Source organism: Lolium perenne, chromosome 7 (genome assembly GCF_019359855.2).
Source record: "Lolium perenne isolate Kyuss_39 chromosome 7, Kyuss_2.0, whole genome shotgun sequence".
Taxonomy (NCBI): Eukaryota; Viridiplantae; Streptophyta; class Magnoliopsida; order Poales; family Poaceae; genus Lolium; species Lolium perenne.
In genome coordinates this window covers 54,405,591-54,430,640 of record NC_067250.2, presented here as the reverse complement: position 1 = coordinate 54,430,640, position 25,050 = coordinate 54,405,591, and the positions used below count along the sequence as shown (strand labels likewise).

At 45.5% G+C, this 25,050-nt stretch overlaps 2 protein-coding genes and 1 long non-coding RNA gene across 3 annotated transcripts; 2 read left to right on the top strand and 1 right to left on the bottom strand.

Annotated features, from left to right (window-relative positions):
* Positions 1 to 5,706: 5,706 nt before the first annotated feature.
* Positions 5,707 to 6,958, top strand: LOC127317480 (uncharacterized). Its single transcript, XR_007861202.2, has 3 exons — positions 5,707 to 6,094; positions 6,194 to 6,328; positions 6,429 to 6,958. It is a non-coding gene; the product is annotated as an uncharacterized lncRNA (long non-coding RNA).
* A 3,432-nt stretch (positions 6,959 to 10,390) lies between these two features.
* LOC127317478 (jasmonate-induced protein homolog) lies at positions 10,391 to 11,985 on the top strand. Its single transcript, XM_051348031.2, has 3 exons — positions 10,391 to 10,515; positions 10,907 to 11,275; positions 11,570 to 11,985. Exons 2-3 carry the CDS (start codon positions 10,922 to 10,924, stop codon positions 11,750 to 11,752), a joined length of 537 nt encoding a protein of 178 aa, XP_051203991.1. The 5' UTR covers positions 10,391 to 10,515; positions 10,907 to 10,921; the 3' UTR covers positions 11,753 to 11,985.
* A 7,267-nt stretch (positions 11,986 to 19,252) lies between these two features.
* On the bottom strand, positions 19,253 to 21,147 carry LOC127317481 (peroxidase 2). The gene is made up of 2 exons (XM_051348033.2): positions 20,681 to 21,147; positions 19,253 to 20,259 (listed from the first exon to the last, which is right to left on the bottom strand). Exons 1-2 carry the CDS (start codon positions 20,900 to 20,902, stop codon positions 19,441 to 19,443), a joined length of 1,041 nt encoding a protein of 346 aa, XP_051203993.1. The 5' UTR covers positions 20,903 to 21,147; the 3' UTR covers positions 19,253 to 19,440.
* Positions 21,148 to 25,050: the final 3,903 nt, after the last annotated feature.

Genomic DNA, 25,050 nt, shown 5'->3' with positions numbered 1-25,050 from the left:
CATGCCATCATAACCTTGATCATACTATTGTAAGCATATGTAATGAATGCAGCGATCAAAACAATGGTAATGACATGAGTAAACAAATGAATCATAAAGCAAAGACTTTTCATGAATAGTACTTTCAAGACAAGCATCAATAAGTCTTGCATAAGAGTTAACTCATAAAGCAATAATTCAAAGTAAAAGGTATTGAAGCAACACAAAGGAAGATTAAGTTTTAGCGGTTTGCTTTCAACTTATAACATGTATATCTCATGGATAATTGTCAATGCAAAGCAATATAACAAGTGCAATATGCAAGTATGTAGGAATCAATGCACAGTTCACACAAGTGTTTGCTTCTTGAGGTGGAGAGAGATAGGTGAATTGACTCAACATAAAAGGTAAAAGAATGGCCCTTCGCAGAGGGAAGCATTGATTGCTATATTTGTGCTAGAGCTTTGGTTTTGAAAACATAAAGAGAGCATAAAAGTAAAATTTTGAGAGGTGTTTGTTGTTGTCAACGAATGGTAGTGGGCACTCTAACCCCCTTGCCAGACAAACCTTCAAAGAGCGGCTCCCATGAATTACTTTAATTTTTGGGTGGCACTCCTTCCAACCTTTCTTTCACAAACCATGGCTAACCGAATCCTCGGGTGCCTGCCAACAATCTCATACCATGAAGGATTGCCTTTTTATTTTAGTTTTATTATGATGACACTCCTCCCCACCTTTGCTTTCTCAAGCCATGGCTAACCGAATCGTTCGGGTGCCGTCCAACAATCACATACCATGGAGGAGTGTCTATTTTTGTTAATTAATTTGGGACTGGGAATCCCATTGCCAGCTCTTTTTTGCAAAATTATTGGATAAGCGGATGAAGCCACTAGTCCATTGGTGAAAGTTGCCCAACAAGATTGAAAGATAAACACCACATACTTCCTCATGAGCTATAAAACATTGACACAAATCAGAGGTGATAAATTTTGAATTGTTTTAAAGGTAGCACTCAAGCAATTTACTTTGGAATGGCGGAGAAATACCATGTAGTAGGTAGGTATGGTGGACACAAATGGCATAGTGTCTGGCTCAAGGATTTTGGATGCATGAGAAGTATTCCCTCTCGATACAAGGCTTAGGCTAGCAAGGTTATTTGAAACAAACACAAGGATGAACCGGTGCAGCAAAACTCACATAAAAGACATATTGTAAACATTATAAGACTCTACACCGTCTTCCTTGTTGTTCAAACTCTTTACTAGAAATTATCTAGACTTTAGAGAGACCAAATATGCAAACCAAATTTTAGCAAGCTCTATGTATTTCTTCATTAATGGGTGCAAAGTATATGATGCAAGAGCTTAAACATGAGCACAACAATTGCCAAGTATCAAATTATTCAAGACATTTTAGAATTACTACATGTAGCATTTCCCGATTCCAACCATATAACAATTAACGAAGCAGTTTCAACCTTCGCCATGAATATTAAGATAAAGCTAAGAACACATGTGTTCATATGAACCAGCGGAGCGTGTCTCTCTCCCACACAAGCATTTATTCAAATAAAAACAAAAACAAAAAAAAACAGACGCTCCAAGTAAAGTACATAAGATGTGACCGAATAAAAATATAGTTTCAAGAGAAGAAACCTGATAAGTTGTCGATGAAGAAGCGGATGCCTTGGGCATCCCCAAGCTTAGACGCTTGAGTCTTCTTGAAATATGCAGGGATGAACCACGGGGGCATCCCCAAGCTTAGACTCTTCACTCTTCTTGATCATAGTATATCATCATCCTCTCTTGACCCTTGAAAACTTCCTCCACACCAAATTTTAAGCAAACTCATTAGAGGGTTAGTGCACAATCAAAAATTCACATGTTCAGAGGTAACACAATCATTCTTAACACTTTTGGACATTGCACAAAACTTCTGAAAGTTAATGGAACAAAGAAACTCATTCAACTTAACAAAAGCGGCAATGCGAAATAAAAGGCAGAATCTGTCAAAAACAGAACAGTCCGTAAAGACGAACCTGGAAGGGGCACTTAACTTGCTCAAACGGAAAAACTCAAAACTAATGAAAGTTGCGTACATATCTGAGGATCACACACGTAAATTTGCAGATTTTTTTGATTTTTTACAGAGACTTCTGCGCGAATTCGTGACAGACAGCAATGCTGTTTCTGCGCAGCAATCCAAATCTAGCATCAACTTTACCATAGAGACTTTACTTGGCACAAAAACATGATAAGGAGAGGTTGCTACAGTAGTAAACAACTTCCAAGACTCAACAAAATAAAAATTTCTGTAGTAAAATAAACACATGGGTTATCTCCCAAGAAGTGCTTTCTTTATAGCCATTAAGATGGGCTCAGCAGTTTTAATGATGCACTCGCAAGAAATAGTAGTTGAAGCAAAAGAGAGCATCAAGAGGCAAATTCAAAACAAATTTAAGTCTAACATGCTTCCTATGCATAGGAATCTTGTAAATAAACATGTTCATGAAGAGCAAAGTAACAAGCATAGGAAGATAAAACCAGTGTAACTTCAAAAGCATATAGAGAGGTGTAGTAACATGAAAATTTCTACAACCATATTTTCCTCTCTCATAATAATTTTCAGAGCCATCATGAACAAACTCAACAATATAAGTATCACATAAAGCATTCCTATTCACATGCATATAAGTATCATTACTCTCCACATAAGCATAATCAATTTTATTAGATGTAGTGGGAGCAAATTCAACAAAGTAGCTATCATTATTATTCTCATCATCAAATATAGGAGGCATAGTATCATCAAAGTAAATTTTCTCCTCAATGCTTGGGGGACTAAAAATATCATGCTCATCAAAGCCAGCTTCCCCAAGCTTAAAATTTTCCATATCATTAGCAACAATGGTGTTCAAAGCGTTCATACTAATGTGTTCCATAGGTTTTTTAATTTTCGCATCAAACCATCTATGTCTTAAATCAGGAAATAGAATAAGAAGCTCACTGTTGTCCATTATGCCAAACTAGTGTAAACAAGAAACAAAAAGATGCAATTGCAGGATCTAAAGGAAATAGCTTCGAGCACAAACACAACGGCAACAGAAAAGTACTTTACCTGGGACCGGAGTATGAGTGCCTTTTACCTTTCCTCCCGGACAACGGCGCCAGAAAAGTGCTTGATGTCTACGGGTGCTTCTATTCTTGTAGACAGTGTTGGGCCTCCAAGAGCAGAGGTTTGTAGAACAGCAGCAAGTTTCCCTTAAGTGGATCACCCAAGGTTTATCGAACTCAGGGAGGAAGAGGTCAAAGATATCCCTCTCATGCAACCCTACAACCACAAAGCAAGAAGTCTCTTGTGTCCCCAACACACCTAATAGGTGCACTAGTTCGGCGAAGAGATAGTGAAATACAAGTGGTATGAATGAATATGAGCAGTAGTACGGCGCCAGAAAAAGTGCTTCTTGGCGTGCGATTGATGGTAGTAATATTGCAGGAAGTAAAGATGCGGTAAAACAAGTAAACAAGCAGCGATATCAGTATTTAGGAACAAGGCCTAGGGATCATACTTTCACTAGTGGACACTCTCAACATTGATCACATAACAGAATAAATAGATAGATGCTAGACTCTACACCCTCTTGTTGGATGATGAACACCACTAACTGTGTAGGATTACACGAACCCTCAATGCCGGAGTTAACAAGCTCCACAATATTCAATGTTCATATTTAAATAACCTTAGAGTGCATGACAGATCAACATAACCAAACCAAGTACTAACATAGCATGCACACTGTCACCTTCACACTACGAAAGGAGGAATAGATCACATCAATACTATCATAGCAATAGTTAACTTCATAATCTACAAGAGATCACAATCATAGCCTACGCCAAGTACTACACGATGCACACACTGTCACCATTACATCGTGCAGGAGGAATAAACTACTTTAATAACATCACTAGAGTAGCACACAGATAAATTGTGATACAAAACACATTGCAATCATAAAGGGATATAAATAAGCACTTCACTATGCCATTCATAACAGTGAATAAGTATTCTGTGAAATATAGCCTAAGAGACCCACACGGTGCACACACTGTCACCTTTACACACGTGGGACAAGGAGTCTCCGGAGATCACATAAGTAAAACCCACTTGACTAGCATAATGACATCTAGATTACAGGAATCATCATATGAATCTCAATCATGTAAGGCAGCTCATGAGATTATTGTATTGAAGCACATAGGAGAGAGATGAACCACATAGCTACCGGTACAGCCCCAAGCCTCGATGGAGAACTACTCCCTCCTCATGGGAGACAGCAGCGTTGATGAAGATGGCGGTGGTGTTGATGGAGAAGCGTTACGGGGGCACTTCCCCGTCCCGGCGGCGTGCCGGAACAGAGACTCCTGTCCCCCAGATCTTGGCTTCGCGATGGCGGCGGCTCTGGAAGGTTTTCTATGGTTTCGTCGAACGTGGTAGGGTTTTCGCAACGGAGACTTTAAGTAGGCGGAAGGGCAAGGTCGGTGGAGTCCTGGTGGGGCCACACACTAGGCCGGCGCGGCCAGGGCTTGGGCCGCACCGCCCTACTGTGTCCCCACCTCGTGGCCCTACTTCGTTTCCCCTTCGGACTTCTGGAAGCTTCGTGGAAAAATAGGACCCTGGGCGTTGATTTCGTCCAATTCCGAGAATATTTCCTTACTAGGATTTCTGAAACCAAAAACAGCAGAAAACAGCAACTGGCACTTCGGCATCTCGTCAATAGGTTAGTTCCGGAAAACGCATAAATATGACATAAAGTATGCATAAAACATGTAGATATCATCAATAATGTGGCATGGAACATAAGAAATTATCGATACGTCGGAGACGTATCAATGACTAAGGGTCTTCCTACGGCGTCATTTGAGGAGTTCCGGTCCAGTCTATGCGTTCGATCAGGCGACGCTTCGACTGCGGGGGGTGTTGAGATACATATCCTTGTATATCCGGATGTGTATCTTCTGTAGTTATGTATAGCGACACATATCTTTGTATTTATTATTGGGCTCGCCTCATTCCTTGTATAGTCGAGGACGTGGCCTATATATGTAACGCCATATGCACCCAATCAATATATTGTGAGTTGCATCCCTTTCTACAGAGACAAAATGAAGATTCATCTCCAGTAAGTAGTAGTAGATAACCTTATCCTGGTTTCAGTGGTAGAATTTGCATCATCATTTACAGAGTCAGGTGGTAATTCTTTTTAAAAAGGGGCGATGGTAGTATTGTAAATTTGTAATGCTTGTTGAGGTTCTTTGAAGCTGAGATAAGAAATAGGAAATGGAAGTACATATTGTACAGGTGAATATAGGGGCTTTTCTTATATGCGCAGATTAGAAGATTAAGTACTACTACTTGCTTCGATAAAATAATTCATGATGACATTTAAGTATCTGGATCTGCAATGAAATAATTTTATATATACATTACTATCACTAAATATTTGAAAGAGAACTGATATAAAAGAGACACATATATTCGGTTATTTGCAACTCCTAGCCACCCAAGCATGAGTGTGGATGTATACTCTGCCGTTCGTTTGAACCTTGAGATTCGTGCAAATTGGACGTGCGTTAGACATTTTGTAACCCGTGTGCAATTTCCAGTCACATCAAACTCTCCTTTTTTCCTGGCTTTTCACCGTCTGACCCGGTGTATGAGCCTAGGCTCTGTTTTCATGTCGGGACGTACGTACAGTTTATGCAGCTATCCAAAAAGTAGTACTCGACCGGTCCTCCATTTCCCATCTATTTTCCAGATTTACTCGTGCTCTTGCCGTCGGCAGAGACTACTCATTTTCCCCCGTGCCGGCCATCTTCCCAAGGTGCGGCGAGAGCTCCGGCGTGCCACCTCTTGCCGCAAAACTACCAGTCAACTCCACCCGGCCGCCGGGAGGCCTGCAGTAGAACCTCTACACCGCGTCGCCGACGCGCAGGTACAGTACACCGTCGTCGTGCGCTGTCGCCGTCACCACCGAGCCTTCTACACCGCGCCGACGCGCAGGTACAGTACGCAGGGCACAATGGTTCTGGAAAGCTCACTCGAGATCTCGTCGGTCAGTTCGTCTTGCCTGCTCTTCTCATTCACGCAGTAATCCATTCAGTTTTAATTGGTTTTGATCTTGCTGACGCCTGACCTTGCATGTCTGTTTCAGGTCGGCCTTGAGGATTCAGGATCCAAAGCAGACGACGAGGTGAGCGTTGGATATGATGGCCACGGCAACGATGAATAGCAAGCCATTGCCGGCGGGGATGGGAATGAAGTGATTTTGTTGTTTGTTCCTCCTGAGGTTAGTTCAGTTGCCCGCGTCTCCAAACTGTAATCAACTGCCATGAGGGAAGCATCCTTGCTGTTTATAGATATCTGATTCTACCAAGAATACATCTCAGGTTGCTCCGGGCTTTGTGGTCGAGGAGGAGCATGTGGCGGAGAGCATGGGCGCCGGTGGCGTCGGCCTTGCAGTCGGGCTGGTTCAGCTCGAGGACAGCGACTCTTCTTCAGATGCAGGGTACCAAGACGTCGACGAGGGCGACGACGAGGTGCTAAGCCACCGGCGTCGTTTTAGCGACGACGGCGTCCGCAACCTCATGCAGGGACGGGGCTGCGCTCGTCTAGTTTGACTCAGCTTCGGCCGTCCCGAAAGCCGGAACAAACTATTGTCAGTTAGTAGTTAGTCGTCAGTTAGCATTTCAAGGTCAGATTAACAAATGCAGACGATGTTTTTTAGTTCTGTTGTTCTTCTAGATTCAGTAACTGGCTTGGACAGCAGTTTAGAGTTCAGTTGTTTGTTTTGGGATCCATTTAGTTCGATGAAAACTACCAACCAATGATTCTTGTACTCCCTTCCTGTGTCATGTAAGCTGTTCCAATGTCATGTGAATGAGTTTTATCAATGAAAATGGTGTGTGTTGGACATTCTTTCGCCCGAACCCGTAAATCCGCCTGAAAAATTCAGTTCCGACGAGATTTACGGGCTCTGTTAGAGATGCTCTTAGGTCCCTAGATATACATGTCTGCCTTCCCTAAAAAAAGATATACATGTCTGCCAGGAAAATTTGATTTCTCTTTTCTTTCTATTCCATGGCAGAATATGTTCTACGTATTGCATGTCATTGTTGTTTGCCACTAAATATATAAGATTCTTATGGGGCACAAATTCTCCACACTTTATATGTGGGTGCAAGCGAGAATATGTTCCAACAGTTACAGGTCGTGTTTTTTTTCCAATCTTGGAGCCCGGCGATTGAATTGCTCAATAGAAGTTGTGTCTTGCGTGTGTTTGTTGTCTGCAAGTGTGAACATGTCTGCATTGTAATCATTGTTTCTTAAGAACTTTTTTTTTGCCGTCCTATTAATTTTTCCATCATTGGTACTTCTCCATGTTAGAACCATTTACTCCAAACCAGTCAGAAATTGATAATGAAAAGAGAAAAAAAACTGCGCACACGTGCACACACCGTGTATATACACCAAAGGCGTACCATATCTTTATAGAAGGCAGAAGTTTTAGTACAAGACGACTACAACTCGCTGCGAACAACGAGCGCAGAACGAACTCCACACCGACTAGTCCGAAGACAGCCAACACCGAAGTTCTAACTACAACACAAAGAACCTATCCAAAAATGATAATCAAAGCCACGTCTCGCCCCACAGCGGATCCCTCCGAGGATCATCACCTGCAAGAGAACTCTCCTTGTCAACGCACCATCAAAGGAGAAGATGGCGGGACTTGGTCGGCTTCGAGAAAGGCGTCGTCTTGGACTCTCCGACGACGTCGTACATAGTTCCCCGGAAGATCAAACTTGGACAATGACGGACACTGGAGGAACGCAAAGAGAAACAGCAGGCCGTGTCTCCAACCGCAATGCTCCCAACAGAGGAACGACATCAAAATGCCGCCAATGCGCCGGTTCCACTCCAAACCTAGGCTTTCGCCCGAAGACACCACCAACCCAATGCGGGAGCACGGAAGTGCCGGCACATCTCAACGACGCCTCCAATGAGGGAAACGACGCCCACGGGGGCCGACACCGGCAAAGCGGGCTAGACTTTCGTCTGTAATGCCGCACACCGCCCACGCTACCCGCCGGATTGGGGCCCCTGATCCTGTTGTCCACACCCCACCGCCATAGCACTTGTCATCGCAGCCATAGTCTAGTGCTCCACCAGCTCCCAGCACGGCAGAAACGCTCCCAGGTCCACCTCCAACCTAAACGGTGAATAACAGCAGGAAACCACCAACCCTCCAGGCTCCAGCAGGATCAGGTCGCCGTCGCGCCGTGCAAGGCCATCAGGCCAACAATGACCCGGCCCGAAACCCATATCAGGCCCAAGAAGGACCCAGATCCAAGCCTTGCGCCTCCACACCGTCTTCCTCGTCGGCACCATCAGGGGAGTGATGGCGCGTGTCCTCCTCCTTGGCCGCCGGCCGGCCTCCGATGTGCCAGGACCTCCCCTAGCCGCCGCCACCACCAAGCTCCTTGACCCGCGTCACCGCCGACCGAAGCTCCACCGCTCGCCCGCCGCCGCTGCGTCCACCGTCGAGGTTCACCACTCCTCCGCGTCTCCCCTCCGTAGCCGGAGAGAAACTCCAAGTCCACGCACGCCACCCGCGCCGCCCTGGAGACGTCCCCTCGCGCGCGCGAGGAGGCCTTCGGGGCGCGCCGACCCCACCCGCCGCCTTCGATGGCCGGGCACGTCCGCCACCGCCTGCGGCAGCAGCGGCCAGGGAGAGAGGATTTGGGGCCTTTTGTTTTAGGGTTGGGGTGCCTCCGGAGCCACTCGCGCGAGCGGCCCGGGAGGAAATGGTATCCAAACAGATCCTTAAGCCCCTTTAGGTACATTCCTTCTAGTTCATCTTACAGATTAATTATGTTTTTATGGTCTACACCAAGTGTCGGTCGGGTTATATATTTCCACGGTTGGCCACTTCCTAGACCATCTATTCTCACTTATGTTTTCATGGTATATGGGAAGTTCGATCATTGGGTCATGAAAACTCTGCACGCAACATATTGTGTATATGTATGGAACATCATTGCACTACATTTTCCGTACTTCGCAGAAAATGATGAAAATGTTGGAACATTTGAAATCCATCCATATGGCAAAAAAAACCAATGTATACGAAAAAATCGTTCATCGAAAATACTTGGTAAAAATAGATCATAACAGCCCATGCAACTGATGATAGGATCCCGCAGAGCCCATGGAGTGCACGGTCTTGCACAATTTTGTAGGTGCCACACGCGGTGGCGGACCCAGGACAAAAATTACCCGGTGTCTACTTGGGTATCACATAAGTGTGGAGTAGTATATACTAAGTTGTGTAACATCCGATTTTTCTCCGTATTTTGAGCTCCTTCTCGTTTTTTTTTCTGCTAGACACATCAGGATTTGGGATCCAGATCCTCCGCCTCGGTAGTTCCCACTAATTCTAACGCGGGTGTGATTTGGGTGTCCTTCGGGCTACAGCGTAGTGGCCAGCCAGTCGTGCAACTATCCCGAGTTCTTCTACGCATGTCTAAGTGGAGGGTACCTAGGATACCTATGTCTGTGGTATAGTACTTTAGTCTAGCGGGGCGCCGACGGCCGTGAGCCTTTTCTAATTAGATTAATTATATTTGAGGAAGTGATATGCTTACATTAAATAAAACTTTCGACATAAATATTAAGTGATGATATCAAGTTCAGTCACAAATCACCAAAGATTCCATATATAAAAAATTGACATATGACAGCAAAATAAGGCTTTATGCCCCGATATCCTATAAAATGGAGGTCATTTACAGATCAAATATATTTTGGCCGTTTATTTTTGTGGATCCAGCCACTTCGGTGCCAGTCTCGGTGCAGAGTTCGATTGCGCTTCCCCAACTTGAACACCATGGGCCGCGGATGGAGAGAAAAATGGGAAAAAGGGTAAGAAAAAGAGGAAAGAAAAAAAAAGCCTTGTGACACTAACAACTGGAACACATGTGCAAACAAAAATTTACGGATCACACTTTATTGGCTCCTTCTGAGCCTGTAATGTTTTTTTTAGGATTTTGTATACCATTTTACAGGCTTAATATTTAGGCATTTGTTAGATATACTCAAACTAGTACATACATAACAAACCCATCAATGGCTGGCGACAAAGTCTACAGGAAACTGAAGCCATCTCAGGCTGTGATCCACTTAGAACCGATTGAGACACATCTTAGTAACAATACAAGTTTACTGAAGATACCTAGCTGGATAGGGAATTTACTTTTTGAGACGATGCGATAAGCATGGATTCTTTTCCGATGAGGGGATAAAGGATTATTCTATTTTAACCATTGAGTCTTTTTTTTTCAAAATATGTTTACCATTGAGTCTAATGCTATAAATACCCAACGGGGTGCCTCTTCAATTACTCATCCCATTGCACTCATATCTGCAATATCTCCTAGGCTGATCTCAATCACCACCTGCTCTATCTCCATACAGGTAGCTGATTTTTTGTATCTCTTTTTTACTTAATCAGTAGTAGTAGTAGTAGCCAAATAAATTATTACGTACTAGTTTGGATAAAATGTCAAGTTATACAGGTTTATTTTTTTTCCTTTGTACTGAAATTACTACTAATCATAAACATATTTTCCCGCTGACTTTTGTGGGAATACTATATTTAATCCATGAATTAGGAGGGCAACGTGCAGATGTATGGATACATGCATGGTACGTAAACACTATAAAAATAAGTCCAAAGTTGGAGATTAATCAACATATAGGATTACTTTATCTTGATTAATCTTTGAATTTTTTTGTCATGCAAAAACCATCTAGAATCTTAAAATCATCTACTATACCAGCTTGACTTAATATTTTTACATTTAAGGATTGACGCGGGAAAATGGCATCAGTCCAGTGTGAGATGAAGGATGTGCAACTCACTTTGGAGGAGAAAGCATGTTTAGATGAGATGATCAAGCAAGCTGAGCGTTCCTTGGAGCCTCATGAACTGTTAGCGGGTGCTTTGAACAATCAAACAGTGGGCCCCCTGAGCATTGTGGCTACCAAGATATTTGCAGGACAGGTTGTCAGAAACTTCCCCAATCCTCTTTGCAATTTGGATGGGTTCGCCATGTCAGGCACGTTCGCGACAGGTGTCAAGGCTGCTGTGGTGTATTCCGCCAAAAACAAAGCTGGTGTTGAATGTGGATGGCTCCTTGCCTTTAACAATAGCAACAATGCTGTTGGAGTGAGGGTAAGTACACAATCATACACGCTCTTTTACTAAAAATTGATTATCATTTCATATTTTAAAAAGCTCAACTTCTTAGAAAAATAAAAAATTACTAAAAAGGAAAATATAAAGTGATGAGATGATAACATGAAACATTATTTCTTTTTGGAGAAATAAGCTCAGCATTATAGGTGTGGTAATACAATGTGTCCGAAATAAAACACGTGGCAGTGATTTATTTTATTAATTCCATTAATAATTTGAACATTTTCTATAATTAATAATAATCGTGTCATCTTCTATGAAATGGGGCAGGTATTTGCTGAATGTGGCCTTAAAGGTAAATTCCGCAACATCAATTGGGCACAAGTTGAACAGAAACTGGAGAAATCTGGGACAATTGCTAAGGCGCATGACTTGGAGACTGGAACCTCACTCTATGCTGGCATTTGTGGCCCTACCGGGAAATCTGCTGCTGGTGCAGTATTCCTTGGTTAAACATGCTTGAGCAATAATGTACCAGATCTGGTGGAGAATTAAATATTGTAATAATGATGCAACCGTGTTGCTAGTAGCGATCATGTGTGATATGCTACATATTGTACCTTTTATTTTTAGTTCATCTTTTTTTTGCACTTTGTAATAAATAAGGGCCGGTTACACCTTAGTGTGCAGAGGCCAGAAGGGTTGGTAATAAGAACTAGATCCACCGGATCATTATCTATTATAAATGTCGTATGATCTATGTGTGTATGTTTATTAACGTTTAGTTTGTCTAATTATGACATCTAATGGTATTGTATCTTTGATATGGCATGGTTTATACTTAGATAAAAAAGAAGATAAAGTGGTCTTCAAAATTTGAGTTGACTTTTTACACAACCAACATTGCTATTGCATATTGCACAATGGCACAGGATAGGACATCATTTCCTAAAGAATAATCTAACAAGACAGGTTTAAATATAAATTTGGTGATTATTTTTGGGAGCAACCAAGGATAGGACAGCCTTTATCTGTAAAATACTTAGATAATATAGTGAATTCACTCCTACGGTAGGTAATAGTTTTTACAAAATAAATGTCTTAATAACCTCCTGAACTATAGGGGTTTATCTATCTTACATAATTTTTTAGCTATTTGCAACACCCCATGTATTAACCCATCATGTCCATGCCACCACTCATTAATAACAACCAAGTCACGTGATAATTAGAAATTTTGTCATCTAAAATATGAATTAAAAAAGTGTGTCGATATAAGTCAACCGAACATCCACAGAGCTGTAACCAACAAACATTACTGTATCATTATGTGATAAAGCAACGGACATATGAAATATAGAGCAACGGATCTCACCACGTAGATTTATATGTGATAATGTGTCCAGCTATTTCTTTTGAAGATACAATGTGTAATAGTCTAGATACTAGGCTTGGGTGCTCGCAGCGTACGAATTACTAACGATTCATAGGGCTATCCATGTCGGATCTGGATCTTGTTGACTAAAACGGGTCTCTTCAAGGTACGACTTAAACTACTTACATTTAAAAAATAACCAACGATTAAACTATGTGGTGCCTCCATGAAAACCATACACCGGGTTCAGGCAACCCGATGTGTTTCAAGTTGGGAGTACACCGGGTTCTTGCACTCAAATGTGTACAAATCAAGACGGTCAACCTATTCGAATTCAAATATACATTAGTTTATAATTCAGTTTCTCACACTCAACGTGTGCGATCACAAACGTGCAAATAAAACCTTGATGCATACCATCACAGCCGCGGGAATATCATCATCACTATCTATAATTTCCATTGACTCGGTCAATGCAACACGCAAACCAGTTTTGTACGAAGACCAGCCATTAGGGTAACTCATGGGTTTCTACTCGAGTGACAAGGCAACTAAAATCTTGCAATCTTATTAATGGTTTTACGAACAAAGTTGCGAGTAAAATTCATGCAGTGAAGGATCGCACTTTTTAGGCGCGTGGCTTTAAACGTATCCTTCTGAGCCTGTAAAGTTTTTTTTGGAGTTTGTATACTATTTTAAAGGCTTAACATTTAGGCATTTGATAGATATACTCGTACTAGTACATACATAACCAACCATCGATGACAGGCGACAAAGTCTACACGAAACTGAAGCCATCTAAGGCAGTCCACTTAGAACCGACTGAGACACATCTTAGAAACAAAACGTTGTTACTGTAGTCTGTAGATACCCAACTGGGTAGGGAAAATTTACGTTTTGAGATGATGCGATAAGCAGGAGTTCTTTTCCGATGAGGGGATAAAGGATTCTTGTATTTTAACCATTGCTTCTAGTGCTATCAATACTCAACGAGAGCCTCTTCAAGTACTCTCCCCATGGCGCTGATATATGCAATGATAAAGGCATGTGTTGTGGTGTCCGTCCATTTCGAAGGTACACTGTAGAGATGCCCGAAGGAATATTCGTTAATGGTTGTGGTACATAGAGAGACAAAATGAAGATTCATCTCTAGTAAGTAGTAGTAGATAACCTTATCATGGTTCCAGTGGTAGAATTTGCATCATCATTTACAGAGTCAAGTGGTAATTCTTTTTAAAAAGGGGCGATGGTAGTATTGTAAATTTGTAATGCTTGTTGAGGTTCTTTGAGGCTGAGATAAGAAATAGGAAATGGAAGTACATATAGTACAGGTGAATATAGGGGCTTTTCTTATATGCTGCAGATTAGAAGATTAAGTACTACTACTTGCTTCGATAAAATAATTCATGATGACATTTAAGTATCTGGGTCTGCAATGAAATAATTTAATATACACATTACCATCACTAAATATTTGAAAGAGAACTGATATAAAAGAGACACATATATTCGGTTATTTGCAACTCCAAGCCATATAATAATAGCCATTAATAAGCACAGCTTGGCATGCATAGATCGTCGTGTCTATGCTCTTGATACATGTATGGAATCGATTTTATCACGAAATCGCCGAGGCTGCGACTCTGAATAATATCGCGCCAACTGCCAATATAGAAGCATATTATAAACGAGGAAAGAAGATAAACGCGGTCTGTGCGCCGCATACAACCACGAGGTAAAGGTCAACTAGGCCAAGTGCAACCCAGAAAAGGGCAAATATAAATATATAGTCTCAACATTGTTGCTGCTTTTGAAGAATGTTCTGTTGAGCGAACGGTATGGTTTTAGCCCCACGGAATGAACGTATTGAGAGCCGTCGGATCTTCAAGCGTATGACGGATGACAACTTCTTTTCTTGCGCCACGTACCCTCTTTAATCTAAAAAATAAAATAACTTATTTGATGACATCATCATAGTTAGGTTATTTTTTGCACCAAAGTAGAGTGTACCCTAACGGTGACCCCTTTGCATCTCTACTTCACGGGAGGCTTTTGCTTCATCGCATGCTCGCTTCATCGGGCATGCGAGCAAAGAATTGAGTGCTCCACCGTCGCCCGAAGAGATGATGTATCCTCATCCTATCTAGCTCTCCCTGGCCAACGACTGAACACAACACGTCAGATGCTCGCCGGTGCACGCGTATTCATGGCGAAGCTCGCATCAAACAACTCGACTCGGTGAAAGTTTTCCATTTTACAACGAAAAGTAATTCTACCCGGTGTCTAGTGCACCCCTTAGCCTCAAGTATATTCGCCACTGCTCGACTCAGTTGCTTTTTTCTCTTTTTTGTGCACGCGTATCAGCCGGCCATCATACCTGTACCTGATATAATCACTGATATTACATTATACAGAAGCTGTTGTTCTCTTTTTTCAGGTACATGGAAGAAACCATTGGCGAAAAAGTATCCATCTCTTTATAATATTGTTAATCACAAGAATATCACTGTATACAATGTTCTAGCATCAAACCCTCTAAATATAGGATTTAGACGAACTTTGAATGGAAATAAATGGGATCTTTGGAGGCATCTTTTACATAGACTCATATTGGTTCAGCTAACTGATATTGAGGATTCTTTCAAATGGTGTCTGACTGTTTCTAGTGTATTCTCTGTTAAATCTATGTATATTGATTTGTTGAATGGTCATACTATCTTCCTTAAGAAATGTATTTGGAAGATGAAAGTTCCACGAAAGATCAAGATTTTCATGTGGTTTCTATATAAGAAAGTGATTCGATCTAACAAAAAATAACTTGGCTAAAATGCAGTTGGCAAGGTTGTGTTAAATGTTGTTTCTGTGATCAAGATGAGACAATACAACATTTGTTTATAGCATGCCCTTTTACTAAGATGATTATGCGGATTGTTTACATGGCTTTTAATATACCCCCACCTTCGAATATTACGAAAATATTTGGTAATTGGTTAAATGGGATTGTGAAAAAAAGACAAAGACCACATTAGAGTTGGTGTGTGTGCTTTGCTTTGGACGGTTTGGAATGTGCACAACGATTATATCTTTAACAAAAAAAAGTTTTCCATCATTTTTGAAAGTTATCCCCTTGGCTACTCATTCGATCCATATGTGGTCCTATATCCAACCGCAGGAAGAGCTCCAAGCTTTAGATACTAGGTGCAACCGAGTGGCAACGGTAGCATGAGATTTCTACCGCCGGTCGGCTGGTGTGCTGGACATGTTGCTGCAAAATGCTGCATGTTAATCTTTTCTAGATGGTTGTGATCCATGATCTATAGTAAGGCAGAATGTTGCTTCTTGTAATACTTGTTGGATTTTTAATAAAAGTATCCGTATGTATCACTTGATGTAGAGGCTGGGGCACCCGATTTCCAAAAAAAAAAAGATAACGAAATACCCCACCACAACCTCAGTGACAAAAACTGATAAATTAGCCAAGTTATCATGCTAACTTCAGCATTCAGGGGCGTGCCCGCCGCGCACCACTTCCTAGTGAATATTTAGACTGCTGCTCCTTCAAAATTGGGGTCTTTTACGGTACAATTTACTAGTCATATGGACCAGTAGTATTTTGGATAACTTACACGGTAAGAAAATCATGACATGGATTTAGGTGGATTTGTTACCATCTATGTCACGTCAGAATCTGATAATCCGTTCCTACTTGCCAAGCATGCAAGTGACATGTAGTATTTTTTTGTCCACTAAATTTTAACCGACTCACCCCTAGCAGGCTAGCACGTGGACCATATTTCGGGTGCAAGGTTATTTTCTGTGTCGAGCATCAGTCAATGATGCGCACATAATCTGCCATTACGATTGATATTTTTTTCACGCGTGAATTTACTTGTACTAGTAGGTTGCAAGTGAAATTTATCATACCTACTTTGAAAATTCGAGGAAATTTCATGTAATTTAGATTCTATTTGAATGAAAAGTACCAAATCCAAAATGTTTTCCGCAAGTACCAAAATTTAGGCAATTTTGGTGGGTAATTTTTTTTATCTCGATATGGAGTATTTGTTCTTAATTTGTCCTAAGAACATACCAACCACGGCCCAATCTACTGTAGTGGGAGCACCAAAAATAAGCCGATGCCAATGCCACATCGTTTACTGACAGGCGGGCCAGCTATGTCATTGGTATGGAGTTGGTCAGCCTAATTTTATATCGGCCAACAGTCGGTCAACTTTTATTAGTGCGGCGACGGTTTCCTAGGCGGTGGTAGGCGGAGCATCTTGTCATCGGTGCGGCTTCCTATGCTTACTTGTCCCTGGCACCCCACCCTTTGTCGTTGGCGGACGCCCGTAGGCAGCCACTGTTGTGTGCCGCCGACGAACCCTACTACAGCCATGGGCTCATGCTCGTCCTCAAAGAATCATGAAATGACCTGAGAGCGTCGACCTCGATCAGCGAGGATGACATCGGCTCGGGAGGAGGCAGCGAAGGGACAACTACCGGCCCTATCAGCGTCAAGGATGGGGAGGAGGAGAAGTTCGACTACAACTTGTTCTACTACCATCGCCGCAATGATGGGCTTTAGTTTAGTTTAGGTTTAAATTTTATTAGAATTTAATTTAAGTTTGTAAATTATAATAAAATATGAATAGAATTTAAGTATTTGTTTGAATTTTAAAAACTACCAGTGGCTGGATCTCCATAGGCTTGATCATGCCCTACTGCTGGACCATGTATAGATAGGATATTTTAAAAGTTATGTTGATGTCCGGATAAATGAAAAATATCATTTAAAATTAGAATACAATAACTTGCAAAAACAATAGGGTGGCCTGAACCAAGAACCATCTGGTCTGGAGTCGGCGACACTTAGAGCATCTTCGCCGGCAGCCCCGATAGCATTTTGGGGGCGGCGGTCAAATTGGGCTCACACCGTCACGCCCCAAAAAGCGTCGGCGCATTTTCGAGCCCAATAGAAGCACCGACAACCCCGTGTCGGCTCCATCGCAAAGGGCGCGGATCGGGCGCACCGGCGGGAAGCGCCACGGGGGTTTTGCGGGTGGGGCCGCCTTGGCAGCGACAGGATGTGACGGGTCTCATTAAAAACGACGCGTAGATGGTTGTCGGCGTCAACCGAGGTGGTTCTGACGTTCTCTACTGGAAGCGCGTCCCGCCGCCGCTGCCACCTGGACTGGAGATGCGCGCCCTCATCGCCGAGCGGCGGGCACACATGACGCCGACGGAGCGAAGCCAGACGGCGAACACGCAGAACATCCCGGCGTGGTCGCGGCGTTTCCAAGATGAGCGCGACATCAAGCTCGCGCGCTCGGCCGGGCGCTTGAACCGCATTGGCCGGTGGGCCTGGTGGCAAGGACATGATATTGACGCTACGCTGGCGGAGTACGGCTTAAGGCCGCGCATCCACGGCGTCGACCGACCCAAAATCACCGATTCTATCTATGCAAAAAAAATATTCTGAAAGCGACTGTCATTCTTGTTATTTTCTAAACACAAATGAACATTTTTTGTAATTGACCAAGTTCTCGGTTGAGATTTGGGCACTCCATTTATACTTTCTCCACTCGGTGATATACGGTTTTTTTTCTCTATATGAACTGTAATGAGATCTAAATTCTCTAGGCATACACAGATTGTTTATAAAGGAATGAAATAAAGAAGGCATTAGAAGCTTCCCTAAAAATAAAATCTATTATAAGAAATGGCAAGCAAAGGAAAGTTTTTCTTTATTAGAGGTGCGCCTGCCAAATTAATACTTGGGTGGAAAAATACTACTCCTCAAAACGACTAGTATTGATTAAATTGGACCATTGGATCTGTTGATTGGATGGCTAATATTTTCTTGTCCCTACCGTAAAAAGCGACTCAAAATTTTAGGCTAGAGTCGTTGAGACATGTGTAGATGTTGCAAACGAGGACCCACTGATGATTGACGCTATTTGATACTACCATCGGTAACAGGTTGCCAGGCTATTTGATACTACCATCGGTAATATCAAGAGTTCGATACATATATAGCAAATCAAGAGATCTGGAAAACACAAGAAATGGAATCAAAAGAATGGATTGAACAAAAAAAAATCATAAGATTATAGAATTGTACACACACACCAAGTGGTTATTCCTTGGATCTCCACACATGCATGTATGATTTAGTACAACCGCGTCCTTTTTTTTTGCGAATAGAAATTGTATTACTTAAACACCAGAATTACAGTCCTCACTACAGAGTCTAGGTATCAAACTTGGTCCCGAACGCAAAACCGCGTCCTTCTTCTGTAGCGATACATTGCAGAATAGTATATTGGTTTCACCAATCCTTAAAATTAGCTTAATTCTCAGTCGATTTCTAAACTACAGGATTGCATCGTGATTTATGGTAGCATGAGTTGTGACATGGGTTGCTACTGAATTTTTTTATGTTGCAAATGAGGTTGCAACTAACAAAAAAAAAAATCGGACCGTTGGTTTGTCGGGTGATTCGAACCATGAGTTGCAACTCCTTGGACCGCTAGATTACTTTGTGATTCGTACTACTAGTGATTCCTCGCGTGGGTTGTAATTGGAATATTGATCACATCACCTGACCGAGAATTATCACCTTGAATGAGTCACACCCATAATATATAGCATGGCTTTATTGTAGTGATATATTAAGAAATATATAACAGATCAAGAGATCTGGAAAACACAACAAATGTGAATCAAAAGAATGGATTGAACAACAAAACTACAAGATTATTGAACTCCACATTCCACACACGCCCCAAATGGTTCTTCCTTGGACCTCCATGCATTCATGTACGATTTAATGCAGGGGGTGGCTGACGATGCTGCACTTCTTCCTGATCCCGCCCTTGCTCCCGGCCGGCATGGACAGCTTGCTAAGCTTGATCATAGATTCACCAAAATCATCGTTCCAGAGCGTGGCATTGTCAGCGTACTCATGGACGTGGCCCCTTGCCTCCTTGTGCGTCATCAGAACCCAGTCGGAGTTGAAGCTGACGATCCTGGCGAGGTTGTTGTGGTAGTAGGAGTTGTCGAACAAGTCCCTGATCTTGCGCACCCGGCTCTTGAACCCTGGCATGAAAGTGGCGACAGTGTTGTAGTCCTCGTCGCGGACGTTGTTGACCACGAGCGGGTTGGCGCTCTGGCCGCACTTGTAGTTGAGCAGGTTGCGGTAGGCCGGGGTGATCTGGTCCGCAGGTGCGGTGAGACGGCCTTTGAAGGACGAGCAGTGTGCCATGCCAATGGAGTGAGCGCCGGAGAGGATGACGAGCTCCTCAACGTCGAAATTCTTGCGGGCGAAGTTCTCGATGAGCTGCTGGGCGGTGAAGGTGGAATCCGGGAGCTCCGCCTGTGCCTCGTAGGCAGAGGAGACGAGGCCGTCGAGGCGGCCGGCGGGGACGTCGTAGTTGATGTGCCCCTTGCTGAGAATTTTCGTGGCGTCACGGGCAGCGTAGACAAGTATGTCGGAGCAGGACACCACGCCGGGGCACCTCTTCTCGATGTCGGCCTTGATCATCTCAAGGATGTCGAAGGCAGCGAGCCCGATGTTCGCCGGCGCTTCCTTCTCAGGGTGAGGGTTTTGGGCCGACTTGTCAAGGAGGACAGAGCCATCGCACCCCTGTATGAATTGTCGACTTCATGTCATTAGTTGTTATCATTAGCTTGACACCTGGACCACGTATGGAACTCCACATTTCGCGATTAGTTTTTTCACAGGTGTGTGCGCGGCTCATCCATTTGTAGGATACTAATAAACAATGAAATCAAAAGGTACATTTGGTTTCATTTTCTATTAACACAGAATGTTAAAATGCAAAGCTTCACTATGGATACATTCCTAGAGAATGAAAACTTTGGGTCCTGAGATCCTGATATGAATGCATAAAATAACATGCAAATTCAACAAAATTCACTACTTTTACCAAATCCTAAGAACTCTATCGGTTCATGAATTAATGTAGGAAAATACTTCAGTATGCTTTGCGAGTGAGTTAATTGCTGGAAAAAAAGAGCACAAGAAAAAGAACCATTGGACATACCCTAACGAAGCAGTCGTGGAATACGAGCCGGACAAGACCGGGGCCGACACGGGGGTTCTTTTTGATAGCCCGGATGATGTGTCCTTTGACAACGTTCTCCACGCCCCTGCATTTCTTGTTGTAGTAGCCGAGCTTGAGCCCGCTAGCCTCTGCCGATGGCGCGGCGAGCAGCGCAGCCTGGATGGTAACCAGGGCACACAGGAGAACCACCGAGAGCTTCATGTCTCGTGGACAGCGCGCGAGGAGCTAGCTAGTGGGAGAGACAAGCTGGCCTTGATTGTTTTGCTCCTCTTGGATGTGAGATGATGTTGGGCTGAAGATTAGAGGGAGTTATATAGTGCCGAATTTCTGGTGGTGTTTTGACGGTTCTTGATTTCTAGTTTTATTCAAGGAAGGGTTCATATGATCCATTGCTCCGATAATGCGATACCAACGAGAACATGCGAGCGACTTGGAGAATTTGACCCAGTGTTCCATGGCATAATACAGTATACAGGCTATTGCTGATCTGGTTATAAACGTTGACATTGTTATTATAGTATCAATTATGTTATATGCGTACACCAAAGTGCACCGCAAACTATGATTGTCTACAACAATCCAATTATGAACCTCGCCTTCTCACGTTCCATTCTATTTCAAGCATCGTCCCTACTATTGTTTCAACATGCACTGGATGCCCGTAAACAAATGGGCAAGTTAGTCGCTGATCACAAGCAACAGCTCGCAGAGAGGCAGACACGCCAGAAACGGCAATGCAGCGGCGGAGATCCGTGGACGAAACAACCGGTTTGACGAATGAACGAGCAAACAAATGAAAGCACGGAACAAGAAGCATAGGAAACAACGGACCGGTGCCCCCGCGTCGCTCCGCTCTGGGGCGACTCGGGCGGCGACGAAACCCTAGCCGCCAAGCCCCTCCTCCTCCGCCTTCCTTCCCCTTGCCGCCGCCAGAGGAGACCGCCGGAAACCGGCGCGTGCTGCCAAGGAAGGTGGCGGCAAGGACCTCGCGGCTCTGCTCTCGGGCGGAGCGCTTCGGCACCTGGGGCGGCGGCCTCGTCGGGTGAGGGCGGCGCGGATCCTGGCGGCGGGAGGCGCTCGCCGGTGCTGCTGACCATCCTCCTGGGTCGCGCGGGCGGCGTGGGGATGGTGGACGGCGGTTGCAGCGCGGGGGTCACCCCGGTTTGACCTCAGCCAGATCTGAAGACGGCGCCTCCGCAACGCATGGATCCCACTCCCTTGGCTCCGATTCTCCCGGATCTGGAGCTCTCTCGGGGTGGTGGGGCGGGGGCTCTGTCCGGGAGAAATCCCCGGCCGGCGGCGGCGGCCCGGCGTCGGCGACGTCTTTGACGCCGCTTTCCTCCTTGGGGGCTACGTCGAGGTACATCCTTTACCCCTCTTTCCTTTACCCGGGTGAAAACCCCAAGTCCTTCGGACTGGGCGGCGGCGGCGCTTTGGCGTCGTTCTCCTCCTTGGAGGCGCTGCCTTGGGTATGTGGAAGGTGGTCGGTGCCAGTGTGCGGTTTGGTCTGCCTGTTGCGGCAGCTACAGAGGAGCTACGGTGGCGTGGATCTTCTTGCCGTGTCTTCGGTGGTGACCTGGTCCAAAGCTTGTGTCTTGCCGGCTGTTTGGTGTGGTGGCCGGCGAAGCTGTTGGTGGAAGCTCGCGTGCAGAGGTGGTCGTGCTCAAGTCTTTCTTCCCGGGCTACTTGGCCTATGTTGTGCATCCGTGCTCTCGGGTGAGCGTCTCTACCTCTCGATGGTGCGGCGCCCTACGAGCCAGGGCGAGAAGGCAGGGGCCTTCTTCAGAGGTGGAAACGGATTCCACATCGGCGGTGTCGCGGTGGAAGGTGACGAAGGCCTGATCTTCTTCCGGCGGTGTGCTCGTCTTCACAGCATAGTCTACACCCTCTGTTCATGTCGGCAGTCTATGGCCTTGAAGCCCAATCTGTACTCCATGTTTATTTCTTTGCTTGCTTGTGGCTTCGAAACCTGTAAGCTGTTCGTTCAGCACCATGTACTTGCCGTTGTGGCGTTATTAATTTAACGCAGGGCTACGGCCTACTGTTTAAAGCACGGAACAACCACCAGCAGCCCGTTCTCTTCGGACGCGTTTGGTAGGCTGAACCGATTTTGGAAACCTAAGGTAGGCTCTGTAGATCTTAGACCCTTGCAAAACGAATGTTGGTTACGAGTTGTTTGGTACCATGTGAAGGAATTTATGCACCGGTTGGACAATAAAGAACAATTTACGTTTGGTTGCGCACATGAGGCTATCAGATCATCTCCAACGAAAGCACCCCCATGTTAGACTGTATATGTACGTAGAGCTTCTGTGTATTATACCTGTAACATTGTACATGTTGTACACTATAAATATAAACCCTACGCCAACCCTATTGGGTGTTGAGCGTTCCCAAACCCTGTTTTACATGGTATCAAGACCTAAACCGATCCAATGACTTCCGCCGCCCTCTCCACCGCATCGGCCGCCGCCGCCTCGTCGGCCGCCATCGCCTCGTCTCCCTCCGCCTCGAGCACGCCGGCCACCTCTGCGGCGTCGTCGGGCGCCTCCTGTCCCGCGTCGGCCGTCGCTGCCCTGCCAGCGTCGACCGCCTCGGTCTCCATCGCGTCGACTACGTCGTCTACTTCCGCGATGCAATCTGCCTCGACCACCGCGTCGGTGTCGCCGTTCCTCGCGGCGCTTCTCGCCGGGACCGCTCCTCCGCCCCTTGTTCCGCCGCCGATCTCCACGCGTGCGGCGGGCTCGATCTTCGCCAACGGCGCCGGGTGGCCCTTCTCCACCCTGGTCTCCCCGCTAGCCCAGGCGCCATCCCCACCATCGGCGCCGCCTCCTGCGCCAGCCCCCTCGGCACCGCCCCTGGCTCCCTCGCCTGCGTATTACACGCCGGCCCCGGCTGCTCCTGCGCCGATCACGGCTCCTTCTGGCGTCCCTGGCGCCGCTGCTCCGCTGCCGTCGCAAGCCGCGTCGGCGCCCCTGGTGCCCTATGGTGCTGGTCTATACGGCCAGCCCTTGTTCTATGGTATGCCGCCCCTCTCCTATGGGCCGCACTCTCCGCCGCCGCCTCCACCCGTCGTGGACACGCCGCACATTGCCGTCCCACTGCCGCCGTGCTCGCTGTCGCACGGATGCTGCCCGAGCTATACATGCTGCTCCGTTCCACTTCGCCCATCTTCTGACGGTCAAGCTCAACGCCGACAACTATCTTCTGTGGCGAGCCCAAGTGTTGCCTCTTCTGCGCAGCCACTATCTCGAGGGCTTCGTTGATGGGACACTGCCGTGCCCTTCGGCTGTGATTCAGGTTACAACGGCTGACGGTGCTCCGATGGTTATCACTAACCCGGCGCATCGCCTTTGGGTCGCTCAGGACCAAGCCATCCTTGGCGCTATCCAGTCCTCGCTCACTCCCTCGGTGGCGGGCATGGTTGTCTTTGCTACGTCCTCGCGCGACGCTTGGGCCACGCTGGACTCTAGCTTCTCCTCGCAGTCGATGGCTCGGTCTATGGCAATCCGCACTAAACTTGGTGAAATCAAGAAGCTGGACTCCTCCATGTCCACCTATTACAATAAGGTCAAGGAGATGGCGGGCATCCTTTCTTCTATTGGGCAGTCTCTCCGCGATGAGGAGTTCACCTCCTTCCTTCTCAACGGACTTGATGAAGACTATGAGGCCCTCGTGGAGAACATCAACGGTCGGGACACTCCCCTTCCGCCTCGCGAGCTCTATGCTCGCCTTCTCAATACTGAGCAACGTCGACTGAATATGCGTCCTGATGGTCCCTCTGATGCCGCAGCCAACGCGGCCTACCGCGGTGGTGGACGTGGCCCTCGGCAGGCCGCGCGCGCCGGGTGGGCCTTCGCCGCAGCCACGCCGGCCAGCCCCACCGCCTTCGCCCCCAACAAAGAACACTGGCCGCGGCCGTGCCTGGTAGTGTCCGGGCTGTGGCACCAAGGTCCCCTGTCAACTTTGCGGCATTGAGGGCCACCTTGCTTCTCGGTGCCATCGACGCTTCAAGCAGGACTTTCTTGGTATTGGGAATGATGGCAGCGGTAATGAGAAACAAGCGGCTCTCGCGACCCAGGGGTCTACTTCGTCCTACCCTGTTGATCCCACGTGGTACATGTGACGCCCCAGAACCGGTACCATGAGGATTCCAGCGAACCCGCCGAAATCCGCATGATATCGATTCAGAGACACCCTCCGACACGACGTGCGCGACGAATCACACACGTGATGCCAGAGGAATTAACACGAGCGGTAACATTACAACAGGATTACAATAGATCCCACAAGATACATATATTACAACAACGACTCCAACGAGTCAAGATACAGATATACAATACAAA